Raw genomic sequence first — 13,232 nt, 5'->3', positions numbered from 1 at the left:
AAAGTTGGAACAATCTAATGACGATGAATGTCTTACTTTTTAGTGGTCAGGTGTGGTCATGCCACTGGCTCTGATCTCCTTGAGTTCTGTCTTGTACTGTAAGATTACCTGTCATAAATGTAATGGTCATATGGGGTTTGCCTGACTGTATTATTAAAAGACAAAGCAAATTTGAAACCTTGTTTTTGGCTGATCATTCTGAACTGTGAGTGGAAACTGGATGCTGTTTTTTCTGCTTATCTTTTCGCAGTGACAGCAGGTTGTGCATGTAAGCACAGACGTCCATCCCTCAAGCAACATTTTTCAGCTCCTCATTGGACTTCTGAGGCACTTCCAAGAAAAGATGGGAGATAAAGTCCATCGAGGAGGCACTGGGTTTAACCTGGGATCTCCTGTCAGTTGGGAAAACCAGACAACCTTCAAATAGAAGTGAGCAAGTGGTATCATTATCAGATGCCTGAACCACCTCCTTTCAATGCAAATTCAATGCAGAAAACTATCCTAGTGCCTGCTCTTAGTCAGTCCATGAAGCTAACACAAATAACTGACTTGTAGTTCTGAGGCCAGCAGGCTGGACCCTGACGAGGCTCTCATCGCGCTCATACAGGAGCTAGGGAGACTCAGCAAACGCTTCTACACCCCATATTTTTACCAGACCCCCTACAGGACTTCCTGGAACACAAAATCTACTTCAAGTCCAGAATATGCGTGCAGGCTGAACCAGAAATCTCGTATCCAAGAATCAAGACTTGAACCACCGTTCCACACCCAGGAAAGACCTTTATCATTCCCTCTGTATATCTTTAATCATCAGCCTCAAGGAATCAACATGTGCTGTTAGGCTGAGAAGTATGATACCCCCGTGACACCCAAGTGACATTAAAGAGGTTTATCCTCCAACAATGTCACTTGGGTGTCAGCATCTAAGGTGATTGCTATCTAAACCTGGTGCTCTGCCTCTGAGGGGCATTTTGACTACCTCGGGGATTTTTTTAAGTATATCATCAAGGTTTCCCCTTGGTCTTCAAACTCTCTCCATGTCAGAGGATGTATTGCTCGGTAGTTCAGTAGTTCCTAGAAGTGTTCCCTCTAACGTCACCCAAACCAACAACATGGGTCAGCATCTCTCCGCCCTTGTTAAAACCAAACTGATTCAAACCCTGTTCTCCCTTCCTGAGTCTTCCACCATTTTTCCAATCTCAAGGTTACGAGAGGTCCTGTTCCATGGCCTACCTGAATTTCTCCCATCCCTTCTTTCACTTTGTCAACCACAGACGTTACCCAATACCTGTCTACTGCTTCCTGAGACCTAACTGTAATCCAACACCAAAGGCCTCCTCCTTAAGCCAGGGAACTTTCTTCATCCCCACAGTCTTGAATTACCATCACTATTACCACAGGGAGGCTAGCAACAGCTCCTAACAGTCAATTCTACAAATTCTCTGACCCCATCTTCCCCTTGGCAAGCATGAATGTCCACCAGAGGTGGAAGGTGATTATGTCTAGCACCAGAGAATCCAGTAACTGATCCCATCTCTTTCAGTCAACCTCCTTCACCACCTGATCCTACTCAAGACAAGGTGGGGATTAACTGACAGTTTTATTTTTCCTTATCCAGGTGTCCAAGACAAATATCTAAAGATGTGATGAAAGACAGAGTTAGCCATTAATCCTTAGTTTGAGGGCTTCTGGTACCGAGTAAACTGGTTAGTTACCCTGTGCCCAAACAGTGTGTTTGTTATGGCCAATTCACGACTTGCACAGAAGACAAATAAGAAAGTGTCTCTTAGTATTTGCATAAATTTAGCATCACAATCTTCACAGATACAATGGCTCAACACTAAAATAATCCACAGGAGTACCAGATGTGTGCACAGCTGATCTGAAACCTCATTCGTTCAGCTTCTTTAATGATTAATGATTTAAGATTTGCAGAAGAAATGTAATCTCAGATGGATAAAGATACTGCTTCTGATGAGAGGGAATTACATGTAAATAATCTCAGAGGATTATCACTGTTAAAGCAGTAAACTGTTCTGATATCCTCTTCCTTTTACAAATGAAAAGCTGAGTTGACCTCCTGAGACCTGAGTTTTTGTTTGGGATACATTTTTATTTTCTTCCACTTATTTGGGACAAGAGGGGCCTGATAAGAATAAAACATAGGCAGGAAATAGCTTTCTCCAAAAAGGATGTATTCGTATGAGGATTATAGACCTATTTTACTGCACAATACAAAATACTCAGAATATGTTTTTCTACCTAAAGTTTTTGAGGTCTTGGAATTTTTCTGTCAAATTATCAGAGATTTCAAGAACACAAAAACAATCCAAGAAATAATTTAAAATTTATGTGAAAATTATTATACATCTTTTAAAAAATCCAGTAAAAAATTCCTTTAAACAGTCCCAAATGTTTCACAGAAACTTTCTGAAAAAAGTATAAAAATTTCAATGGAAATTTTGCCCTAAAATTCCATTACAATTCCTGAAAATTTTCATGAAAAGTCATTAAAAAAAAACGCAAATCCTACCATGACTTTCCGATTAACATAACAAAAATTTGGACATTAATTTCCCAAAAGTACATTGAAAATTAAGGAAAATTTCAAAACAAGTTCCAGTGAACATTTTAAAAAATCCCTAAAATTTCCATGAACGTCTGGAAAAATTCTGAGGTAATATCCCCCAAAAATTCCAATTGACTTCCTAAGAATTTACAAATGCATTTCCCCAAAATTCATTTAAAAAATATGAAAAATGTCCAAATTCCCTTAAACACTGAAAACCTGAAAAATTATAAATAAAATTTCCATGAGAAGTCAGGAAAAAAAAATTAAAGGAAATTCCAACCAAAATTTGAAATTAATTTTCCAACAACAATCAAAAATTCCCCCAAATTTATCTAAAATTCTGGAAAATTTCCTAACAAATTCCCTCAGACATCTAAAAAATTTGCATAAAAAGGCTGGAAAAAATAAGAAGTAAATTACCCCCCAAATTTCCATTACCTCTTTGAAATTTACAAACAAATATCCCAAAAATTCATCAAAAATTATGAAAAAAATTCCAAATTCCCCCAAACATCCACAAAATTTCCATTAGAAGTCAGGAAAAATTTTGAAGGAAGTTTCCCCAATAATTTTCAATTAAATTCCCCAAAATAAAAAATGCTAAAATGTACAACCATATTCCCAACAATTTAATGAAAATTCCTAAAAATATTAAAGTAAATTCCACCAACACTCCAAGCAAATTTCTTAAACTTCAGTGGAAATTGAAGATAATGATCTCAAAACAATCTTGATAGCAGAATTTATACTGTGTTGTTGGAAGGCTAAAAGTAATGCTGTCTTATGTCCAAGCCAATCTCAGGAGGTTCAGAAGAAAAGAAAATACCAAGGCTTTATGTTTTTACATGTAAACGGCCTAACTTGGCATAGTTTGGCCTTTGCCTTGGGGAGAGTTATGCTTGCAAATAGATAATGCTTTTTAATACTAATTTGCCGACTTTTTGACTCCCTGCAGTTACAATTAATGAAAACTTGCTCGATATAGGACTTTCCTGTAACTTTGAAAACTCATAAAAAATACAGTTACACAGCTGTTTATCATACGCTCACTTTTCTTTAACATTGGGCTTTTCCTTGCAATGAGCTATTTCTTTTGTAGTATGTAGTGGATTTCACAAAACATGGGTGTACTAGCATGCATCCATTATGAAAGCTTATGTAAAGGGTTATGGTTTTAATTTATTATTGAGTATATTTGATCATTGTTTCTATCAGCGATACACATGGTCTAAAAATGTTATAACATTGCCTAACAGAGAAATTGGAACAAGAACAACTGTGTTGTCAGTTTACAACAAAATCCCCTTTACTAGTGTTTGTCTTTCTTTCAGGTGATGAACTGACAAGCTTACAATTACTCATACTAACAGTGTGTACCCATAAGTCGCACTATTAAACACTCTGTGAAAGGTGTCCCAAGGTGCAATTCAAGATTCCAGTGTCAGCAAAAGTACAAATAGGTCAGCATAATTTAAGAAATCCTTTATTTCTTATATTGTTTATTAAAACAGCAATTTTTATTTTTTGCAAACTGGATATAAACTTTGATAGAATTTGACATGCCTGTTAAACTGACATAGTGGATAGTTGAAATTCTACAGTATTCCTACTTGTGGTTTAATGTAGTCTTTATGGACATAACAGTTTATGTGGTTGGATTATGGTGAAATTTTCCAGATATCAGCGTATTTAAACAGTTCATTGAACTTCAAGAACAAGGACCAAAAAAGAAAAGAAATGCATCTAAAAAGCACCAAAAAAGGATGTGCAACAAACCGGAAATGACAACAAATCTGCACTACATTTCTGACAACAAAATGGCAGTTACAGAAGATTCATTTTGTCATTAATGAAATGTCAACTCATGCCAGCTAGATGCATCTTAGTGCACATTTGAGGACATGCATGAGCACATAACATTCATGAAAAAAAACTTTTCCTCTCAATTATACTGAAGCTTCAACATGAAGGTTACAGCAAATATAATCAGCATTTAAAGTCATTGGGGGTTTTTGCAATTCATTTATCATAAATTATTAGAAAAGGAGGGAAAAAGATTTCTGAAAAGAAACTGAGTTTTTGGTGACAGCAATGCAACCGATGATTTGTCCTCATCCCTCACAAGATGAGACGTTTTCTTTTGTCACTTGGCAAACAGAGAATTGTTGTAAACACCTCTGATCACACTCTCTGTCAGCCAGATCTTGTCCACTCCTCCACTAAAATGTTTTGTCCTCAGATGCCCCACCTCCACACGCAAAGAGAACAAATGCAGTCGCCCTCGTTCTATTTCAGTCTCTGCATCCTCAAGTGGTGACTGAGTTGAAGGCAGCCTCTCTCAGGGAGCTCAGCTGGGCAGCAGCCACGGCTCCAAAAAGTCCCACTGCTTCCACAAGATGAACAGCAGCAAAGTCAGGAGGACAGTGGCACCGACCCGGGCTCGCGTCTTCATCAGTGGGGTGATGAAGTTGGCCATGGTGGAGACAAAGACCAGAAGCACCGCCATAAGTGCCAGGATGACGTTGATGAGTTTTCCCAGAAGAGCTCGAGCATTAGCGTTCTCGACTCCCTCCAACTGGACCACCTGCTGCTGCTGCTGCTGCAGCTCTAGCTTAGTGATGCGGGTCAGGCAGGACTCCACAGCCTCCTGTATGAACAGAGAAACCACGTTGGGATAAGCTGCTTCTCTGCTTTTTGGTTGCAACAGTATCTTTTTTGTGAAATAATTTTAAAGCAGCCAATAACGGCAAAAACAAATAAAGTTTGACCTCCTTTAAAGTTTGCTAAAGTAATACATGGACGTTGTACACAAAGTCAAAGTTTATAGTAAAACTTGGAAGTATAATACTGGAGAAATATTTAATTCAGTTCAATTCAATTCAAAACACTTTATTTGTCCCAGATGGGGAATTAAAATAAGGAATTAGCACCACACCCCAAACACTACTTTGATAACCTAACACTTCTAAATATGAGTGAGTTACTGTTCAATAAAAAATGATATAGAGAGAATTACCACTGACTGGTCAATTCTCCTGATCCCATTGTGTTTACTGGAGGGGGTGAGACTTGGGGTCTTTGTTGGAGTCATATTAACATAGGTGTATCATTTGGTAGTTGTTCATCAGTTCTGACTAATCCACACTTTTCAAATTGCTTTATAACAATGCAATATATTTTTAAAAACTCTTTCTTTAAAATTAATCATTTTAAATGGTACACAAAAAATCTGAGTTGTATAGATACAGAATTTTTTTTTCTGTGATGTTAAAAGTCTACAAAAATGGGCCAATGTTTTACCTGAATGTCCCTTGCCCGCTCGTAAGACTGGTATGCAACTTTTTCCTCCATACTGGCCAGTTCCTGTTTTAGGTTGGTCATTTCATTCTGATGCAGCTCTGTTAAGTCGTTCAGCTGTTCTTCAAGTCGTTCGTACCTGATTAGAAATTACAAAACACACAAAAGAAAATTAAAGATCTTAAAATTGAAACTCCAACTCCTTAGTTGCCTCCCTCACTACTCCAAGAGCAGTATGGGAGGCAGAGCTGCCCACAGATTGGCTGAGCCCCTGAGAACCCTAGAGAATGGACCCTCCCCTGATTTACTGATGTTATTAATACCTGTGTGTGTTGGATATGTAGCATTAGTGCTAGCATCCTGGCTAACAGTTACCTCATTTTGGACCTGAAAAGTGTGTCAAACTATTACTGGGTTCAGTTGTTAGAATTATTTTTTCGTGCTACTTTTTAACCCCTTTTCAACATTTTTTCTCCCTTTTTTGCCACTTCTAACCCATTTTTGCAGTGTTCACCCTTTATTGCCACTTCTTTGCCTCTTTATGCCCATGTATGCCCTTTTTCCTGTTTTTATTTATTTAACCAGTTTTTGTTGCTTTGTGCTCATTGTAGCTGCTTTTCACTCTTTCGGTCCAAACATTTGTGCACATCATGGCCTACCTTTGTAGTCTAACATTACTTTCCAAATGTTTTAGTTTAGTGTGCCCATCCACATTGTTAACATTACCAGTAATAAGGTTATTTTGTTTGTTTTTTTTAAAAGGGGTTTCCTTTTTAAAAAGTCTATATTTGCACTACAGCATAAATCTATTTTATATATTTTGTTGCTTTATGATTAGAGCGGTTATTATACAGGTTGAAAGAAAAATATTATTATCACAGGCTAGCTTTAAGTGGACCGTGATTTTGAAAGCTCTCCCTTTTATTCCCCCTTATGGGTGATCTTGCCCTCTCCTGGAGAATACTTAGTAAGTCCACTTAAGGAGGTAAAGGCTTTCTTTTCTTTCTACTGCAGCACTAAACTTCCCTCTTTGATAAGAGTAACCAATACCTCTGTTGGACCAACCCATGGTTATACTGCTAAAGGCTCAGACTTTATTTAAATGAATTTATGTACCCTAATGCATGTTAATAACTTTAAATTCCCCAAGGTTAACCCTCCAAACCCTCCAGAGCTAACAATGATCCCAAGCAGTATTGCATGCGTTGTTTACGGTATCTCAGGAACCATAAGACCATAAGGATCTCTGTGACTTCAATTGTGACCTGAAGCGTTCCTTCTTGCCGATCTACAAGCAGCTACTGGCGTTTATATCCCTTCCAGGAGATTTTTATTCCAGGTGCAAAGCCTGGTGTTTTCTCAGAGCCTGATTTTACTAATCTCCATAGCCAAATTCATGATAATATGACTAGTAATTATGTTTATAACTAGGAAAAACAAAGCAGTGTTGCTATTACTCCTCCATTTTGACACCAAAACTAAAAGAGAACTTCCTGTTAGTCAATGATGATGCTCCAATTTTTTCTTCTATTGTTTTCCTGGCCATGGCGATCAATCAGGGCCAGCCAACTATCAACAAGAGACAAGACATTTATATGCCAGTTTGAAAGGTAAGAAAAAGTCATTCTCTATGGCCAAAATAATGAAAAGATGACATTTACGATCTTAAAATGTGATTCATTTGCATGTTGTGCACTGGAAATCCACGTATTGCAAAATTAGATTTGGTTTTGCGGAGATAAATGATAGTGATAGATTCTGTTGTGTGATTTTTGGAAAGTTCTTCTATCTCCTGATAGACAAGGCTGGTAGGAAGTAAATGCTTAAGTGAAAAGGTTTATTCATTGTTAGTCTGGGTGTGATTCTGGTTTGAGGTTCCTAGAGTTAGTATGCTCTCTCTCCTCCTGAAGAATCTCTTCGAATGCTGTGTTTGACTCCTACTAATGCAGCTTTTAACAGTCTCTAGTTGTTATTGCTAATAGAAGTCACTTCCTACCGTTATTTTGATCGTTGGTGGTCTAGCTCTATTTTCTGTTGCCATGTTTTAAGCTGCCTGCCAGTCTATATTTCTGTTTTTGTTTATATCTGTTTGAGATTTTTTCTTGTTTCTTTCTTTCACTTTTTGCTGTTGTCTAGTGTTTGCTTATTGGTGGATTTATTCTGAGTGTTGTCTTGACCTCTTCTTTATGAAAACTGTTGTTTTTGGCTGTGCACCTGTATCTCTCCTCTTGCAGGCACTGTGTCATGTAGGAGTAGTCGCTCTGCAGCTGGCCCTTCATGTCCTCGATGGCATCTTCCATGTGCGCCTGGCTGGCTTTGATCTCCTGCAGGCTCTCCAGTAGAGAGTCCCAAGAGCTGTGCATGTGATGATGGTGGTGATGATGCCCATCCAGTCTGGGGCTCCCCATGGTTGGTCCTAATAACCCTCCTCCTCCTACTCCTCCTCCTGCCCCACCAGAATTACTGCCTGCTCCTGAGCCGGACGTGGCGCTGGAACACTCGTCGTCACTGCCGTACTTTGGGCTGGACACCAGAGTGGCACTTCCACTCAGGGCGCGAGGTGTAGGGGTGTCCTCAGAGTGTACCCCAACTCCGTCCTCAAGTGTGTCCTTTAGGTGAGCGATGTTATCTGCACTGCCGAACTTATTCCTGATGAGACTGGCAAATTCTCTCGGCTTGGAGACCACAGCTGTGTGAGTCAGGGCAGATACTCCACCTTTGACCCCTTCAACTACCCCACCACCAAAACCACTTATCCCAGCACGTACGTTGGCACCAACGTCCTTTAATCCCTGCTGCATGTCCCGGAGGACATCTTTAGGCTGGCGGGCTGGTCCGTTCTGCAGAGAGGGAAGCAGAGAAGTGAGGAAGCAGAGAAGTGGAGGATCTCACAGGCAGGAGAAAGGTGATTAGGTTTCAGGATGATAGATGAGGAAAGCAGGCTGTAGAGAGTTAGGTGAGACACAAGATGATGCATTGGTTGAAACAAGTGTTAAGAGATGAAAATCATCAGTCTATTTCTGGACACAAACATCCTGGGTGATCCAACACTTGTTAGAGACAGCCACAGCAGCACATAAAAACACCACATTCACGAATGCACCTGCTCACTTACCTGTTCTATCTCCTTTAGCTTCTTGTGATAGTGCTCTAGTTTTTTGTGCAAGTGTGCGATGGTCTGTGCTGACTTCTGGTTTTTCTTCTCGAACACCTGCTTGATCCGAGACGCCTGCTGTTTGTCTGCGTTGTGGGCCAACTTCAAATACTCTGCAACGTTGTCGTCACGAGCCTCCTGCTCGATGCGAATCTGCTCGGTGACCTTCAGGATCTTCTGCTGCAGATGCTCCAGAGCGGCACGCGTCCTCTGCGGCTCGCCAGCCCCTGAACACTCTGCACCGCCTGCTGTGACCCCTGCTGCTGCTGCCCCCGCGCCGTCTGCACTGATGTTACTGTCAGAGCCTCCATGGCTGGTGGTGGAGGGTAAGCCTAGAGTTGCCACCTCGCTCTTGTCCAGCTGAGGGGATGAAAGGGCAGGGAGAGGTTATCAGGGTTCGACAGAGACTAGTACAGATGAAGTAAAACTAGCAGAACTTGTCTCAAGCAGGGGAAACATCACATTCATTTAAATCTACTCTAGGTATAATTGAATCATTCTGACAGGTAAGTTTATGTCTGTCTAATTGAAAGTGATTGTTACTCATGGTCCATTTTTCTTCATGAGAAATCAGTAGTTTCCATCTGATACTACCTTTAGAGAGTAGTGAATCATTATTGTCTTTGCATTTTCTGAGAAAAATAAAGCAATTTGTTTCTTTGAGTCTGTAATGTAAAAGTCTCTTCTGAGAACTGTCTTACTAATAAATCATGATATGAAAGTAAGTCATTTGAAAAAACCCATGGTAATCTGATTTTATAGCTTCCCTTTAATATTGACCGATGCTTTATTTATGAATTTATTACTGTGGTGAATTTCCACCAAGTGATCTGGTTTGGTTCTGTACAGTTTGGTCTCACTCAGGTTTTTACAGCAAATGCATCCTTACTTGGTAGTGGTGGATTATGCTAGCAGTTTTTCTAGCTCCAGCCTTTAAGGACTGCATTCATCCCCTTTAAAGTGACTGACCTAATTCAACAGCAGTCCAGCCAATTGGTGCTAGTAGTCTCACAATGAGTGAAAGGGAGATCACCTGAGTGCAGTTATCAAGTATAAAGACACATATGTCTGGAAGGTCCAGTCACTGTTAATCAGTATTCTTGGCTACCATTACATCATGAAGATAAAAGAACACTCCAAGCAACTCAGAGAAAAGGTTATTGAATTGCTAAGTCAGAGGATGGACACAGAAAATGCCAAGGCACTGAACATCCCCCAGAGTTCAGTTAAATCCATCAAGAAATGGAAGGAATATGACACGTGCAAATCTATCTGGATCAGGCCGTCCTCTCAAACTGAGCAACTGTGCAAGAAGGACACTAGAGAGAGAGGACACCAAGACACCGACTGCTCTGAAGGAGTTAAAAGCTTCAGCAGCTGAGATGGGAGAGACTCTGCGTACAACATCTGTTGCCTGGGTTCTTCACCAGTCAAAGCTTTATAGGAAAGTGGCAAAGAGAAAGCCACTGTTGAAGAAAACTCATTAAAGCTCCACTAGAGTTTGCCAAAAGGCATGTGGGAGACTCCATGACCAAGTGGAAAAAGTTCTTTGGTCTGATGAGACCAAAATGATGCTTTTTGCCATCAGACAAGACGCTATGTTTGGCAGACACCAAACACTGCACATAACCACCAACACACCATCCCCACTGTGAAGCACGGTGGTGGCAACATCATGCTTAGGGGATGCTTCTCAGCAGCCAGACCTGGAAATTTCATATAGGAAGAGGATAAAATGACTGTGGCAAAATATAGGAAAATCCTTGAGGACAATCTTATTCGGTGTTAAAGAGAATTACTGCTCAGGAGAAGATTTATATCTAACAAGACAATGAGCTGAAGCATACAGTGAAAGCTACACAGAAACGGCTTAAAGAAATAAGGTGAATATTCTGGGCTGGCTGAGTCAAAGCCCAGACTTCAATCCAATAGAAAATTTGTGGCTGGACTTGAAAAGGGCTGTTCACACCCGATCCCCGTGCAAGCTGACAGAGCTTGAGCACTTTCACAAAGAAGAATGGAGTAAAATTGCAGCATCCAGATGTGCTAGCCTTATTGAGACATATCCACACGGACTCAGTGCTGTGATTGCAGCCAATTGCGCATCTACTAAATACTGACTTGAAGGGGGTGAATATTTATGAAATCAATTATTTTACATTACATATTTATGTGTAACTGACACTACCTTGTAGAAATCTGCTTTCAATTTGGCATTAAAGAGGTTTTTAGCATTTTTTCTATGAAAAAAGCCAAATTATATTGACCATGGTTGATTTATAAAGTTAATAAAAGAGTTAAACATCCAAGGGGGTGAATACTTTTTATAGGCACTGTAAGTGCTTGGTGGCCCAAAAAGAAGGATGCCAGAACAGATCCGTTATTTTGGCACCTTTTCAAGCTTTTGACAGTTGAAACATATAATTGTGTGCTGAATAAAACTTAAAAGACCACTTTGTGAAACCTCAGCATAACATTTTTAAATGAACACAACATAGCAGTCATCTGGGCTAGGACTTTCAAATAAATCTGACAAACAGAACATTTCTTCTTTCTTTTCCCTCAGTCTCAGATGTGGGCCAAATGAGAAATTTTGTTCAGGGAAACTCCTTAAACAGCTCATAAATCATTCTGCTTAAGCTTCTGAAATGACTTGCAGTTAGTTACTTTCCAGCCCTGGTGGTCATGCACATAATTGATTTGGTGGAGGAATGAGAGAGCATACAGAAGGGCCATCATGCATTAATTAGATGATACATTATAACTCTGCTTTCTGGCCTGCAGACTCATACTGATCACTGAAGACTATTGACTCTGGCGCAACTTTCTTTCACTCTGAGATGCTCATGAGATGGAAGATGAAATGATGATGGTTCAAGCATGCTGTGTTTACTTTTGCATTAGCATCAAGTTTTCATCTATTTAAACAATAACCCTTGAGCTCATTGATGCATGAGGGGATCCCCTGGTCAGGATAATATCTATAGCCTATCTTTAGCATGGCAGATGGTAGGATTGTTAATGACCCCTTTAGCCTGACGTCAAAAGAGTGTAATCACGCCCTGCAAACATGGGCTCAGGAACACACATGACACCAAAATATCTCACAACGATGCTCCAATTTTCCCAGACAAGATTGCGCAAGGATTTATGCGTTTTATTTGCGTGACAGTGTGAAAAGAGCACACGGGCCAGCATGAATCAACTAGAGAGACGCAAGGCAGGCGATGATGTTTTTTTTTTTTAAAGCAATGTAGGTTACAATCACATCGTAGTGGAGAGGAAACGGATGATTATTAGAACCCCTGGTGGTTAGTAATTCCTGATCTTGTGAGGGATGCTTATGCAGAGTCTCAGAAAGGCTAAACGATGCGGTATCCATCGGTACGTTATGAGAGAGGACAGAAAACAACAACACGGAGCAGATGCACAGAGCTAACGGTGCACGCGGGGGTGAATGTTCTGCCATGATTTAAAAGGCTCGTGGATGAAGAGGAGATATACAAAGGGGTGCGCTGAGGATGAAAATGACAGATGTCTATGGCAAACACAAAAACAAGAGGACAGTGGGGTAGGAGATGGGGGGGGGGGCGACCTGTGCCTTCCCCTCACGATGGAAGACACACAGTGACATGATGGGTGGCCGATGGATGTCAACAAGCGTGAATGAGAGCGCACGAGGATGAGACACAAGCTGCACACAGCGAGAAATTGAAATCAGAAACGTTACCATACTGCTTTAATCCAATTTTTGCAGTGCCATTGCAAGTCTGTGTTCGAGGCCCATCCTCCTCCTCCTGCCTCCTCCTCCTCCTCCCCCTGTGCTCACCGAGGAGGAGCAGCCCCCCTCCTCAAAGATCTTCACCCTCAGCCGTTGTATGGCTGACTATCACCTCAGTGGATCCTAATGCTCCATTGGTAATGCCATCGATATCTGCAGCTCTCCCTCTCACTGATGCTCTGATCTCTCTCTCTCTCCCTCTCTCTCTCTCCGGCTCCTTTGTGTCATATGGTCCTCCCGCCTCCCCCCGTCTCTCCTACCTCTCTCTCCCGCGCTCTCCCTCTCTTTCAGTCTAAATGCAAATGCAAGCTGTCCTGCCCTGTAATGGATGTGGGAGCTAAGGGACAGATGATGGAGGGAAACGGGTGGGGGGGGGATGGGAGAGCTTAGCGCAGGCGTGCAGGTGCCTCTGTGCTGCTGTGGCCACA

At 40.8% G+C, this 13,232-nt stretch overlaps 1 protein-coding gene across 1 annotated transcript; it reads right to left on the bottom strand.

The window, feature by feature from the left end:
- Positions 1-4,241: 4,241 nt before the first annotated feature.
- tmcc2 (transmembrane and coiled-coil domain family 2) lies at positions 4,242-12,867 on the bottom strand. Its single transcript, XM_041783441.1, has 5 exons — positions 12,754-12,867; positions 8,985-9,383; positions 8,084-8,709; positions 5,873-6,008; positions 4,242-5,219 (listed from the first exon to the last, which is right to left on the bottom strand). The coding sequence occupies exons 1-5, from the start codon at positions 12,754-12,756 to the stop codon at positions 4,920-4,922; spliced, it is 1,464 nt and encodes a 487-aa protein (XP_041639375.1). The 5' UTR covers positions 12,757-12,867; the 3' UTR covers positions 4,242-4,919.
- Positions 12,868-13,232: the final 365 nt, after the last annotated feature.

The sequence above is a fragment of the Cheilinus undulatus genome, linkage group 3, assembly GCF_018320785.1.
Source record: "Cheilinus undulatus linkage group 3, ASM1832078v1, whole genome shotgun sequence".
Lineage (NCBI taxonomy): Eukaryota > Metazoa > Chordata > Actinopteri > Labriformes > Labridae > Cheilinus > Cheilinus undulatus.
Note: the sequence above shows the minus strand (reverse complement) of the source record. Positions and strands in the feature narration are given on the sequence as shown.

Excerpts from the sequence above, each read along its gene's own strand:
- tmcc2 (XM_041783441.1), bottom strand. Across the intron at positions 8,710-8,984 it reads AGCTAAAGGAGATAGAACAG|AACGGACCAGCCCGCCAGCC; the intron begins GTAAGTGAGCAG and ends CCCTCTCTGCAG. Across the intron at positions 5,220-5,872 it reads AGCGGGCAAGGGACATTCAG|GAGGCTGTGGAGTCCTGCCT; the intron begins GTAAAACATTGG and ends CTGTTCATACAG.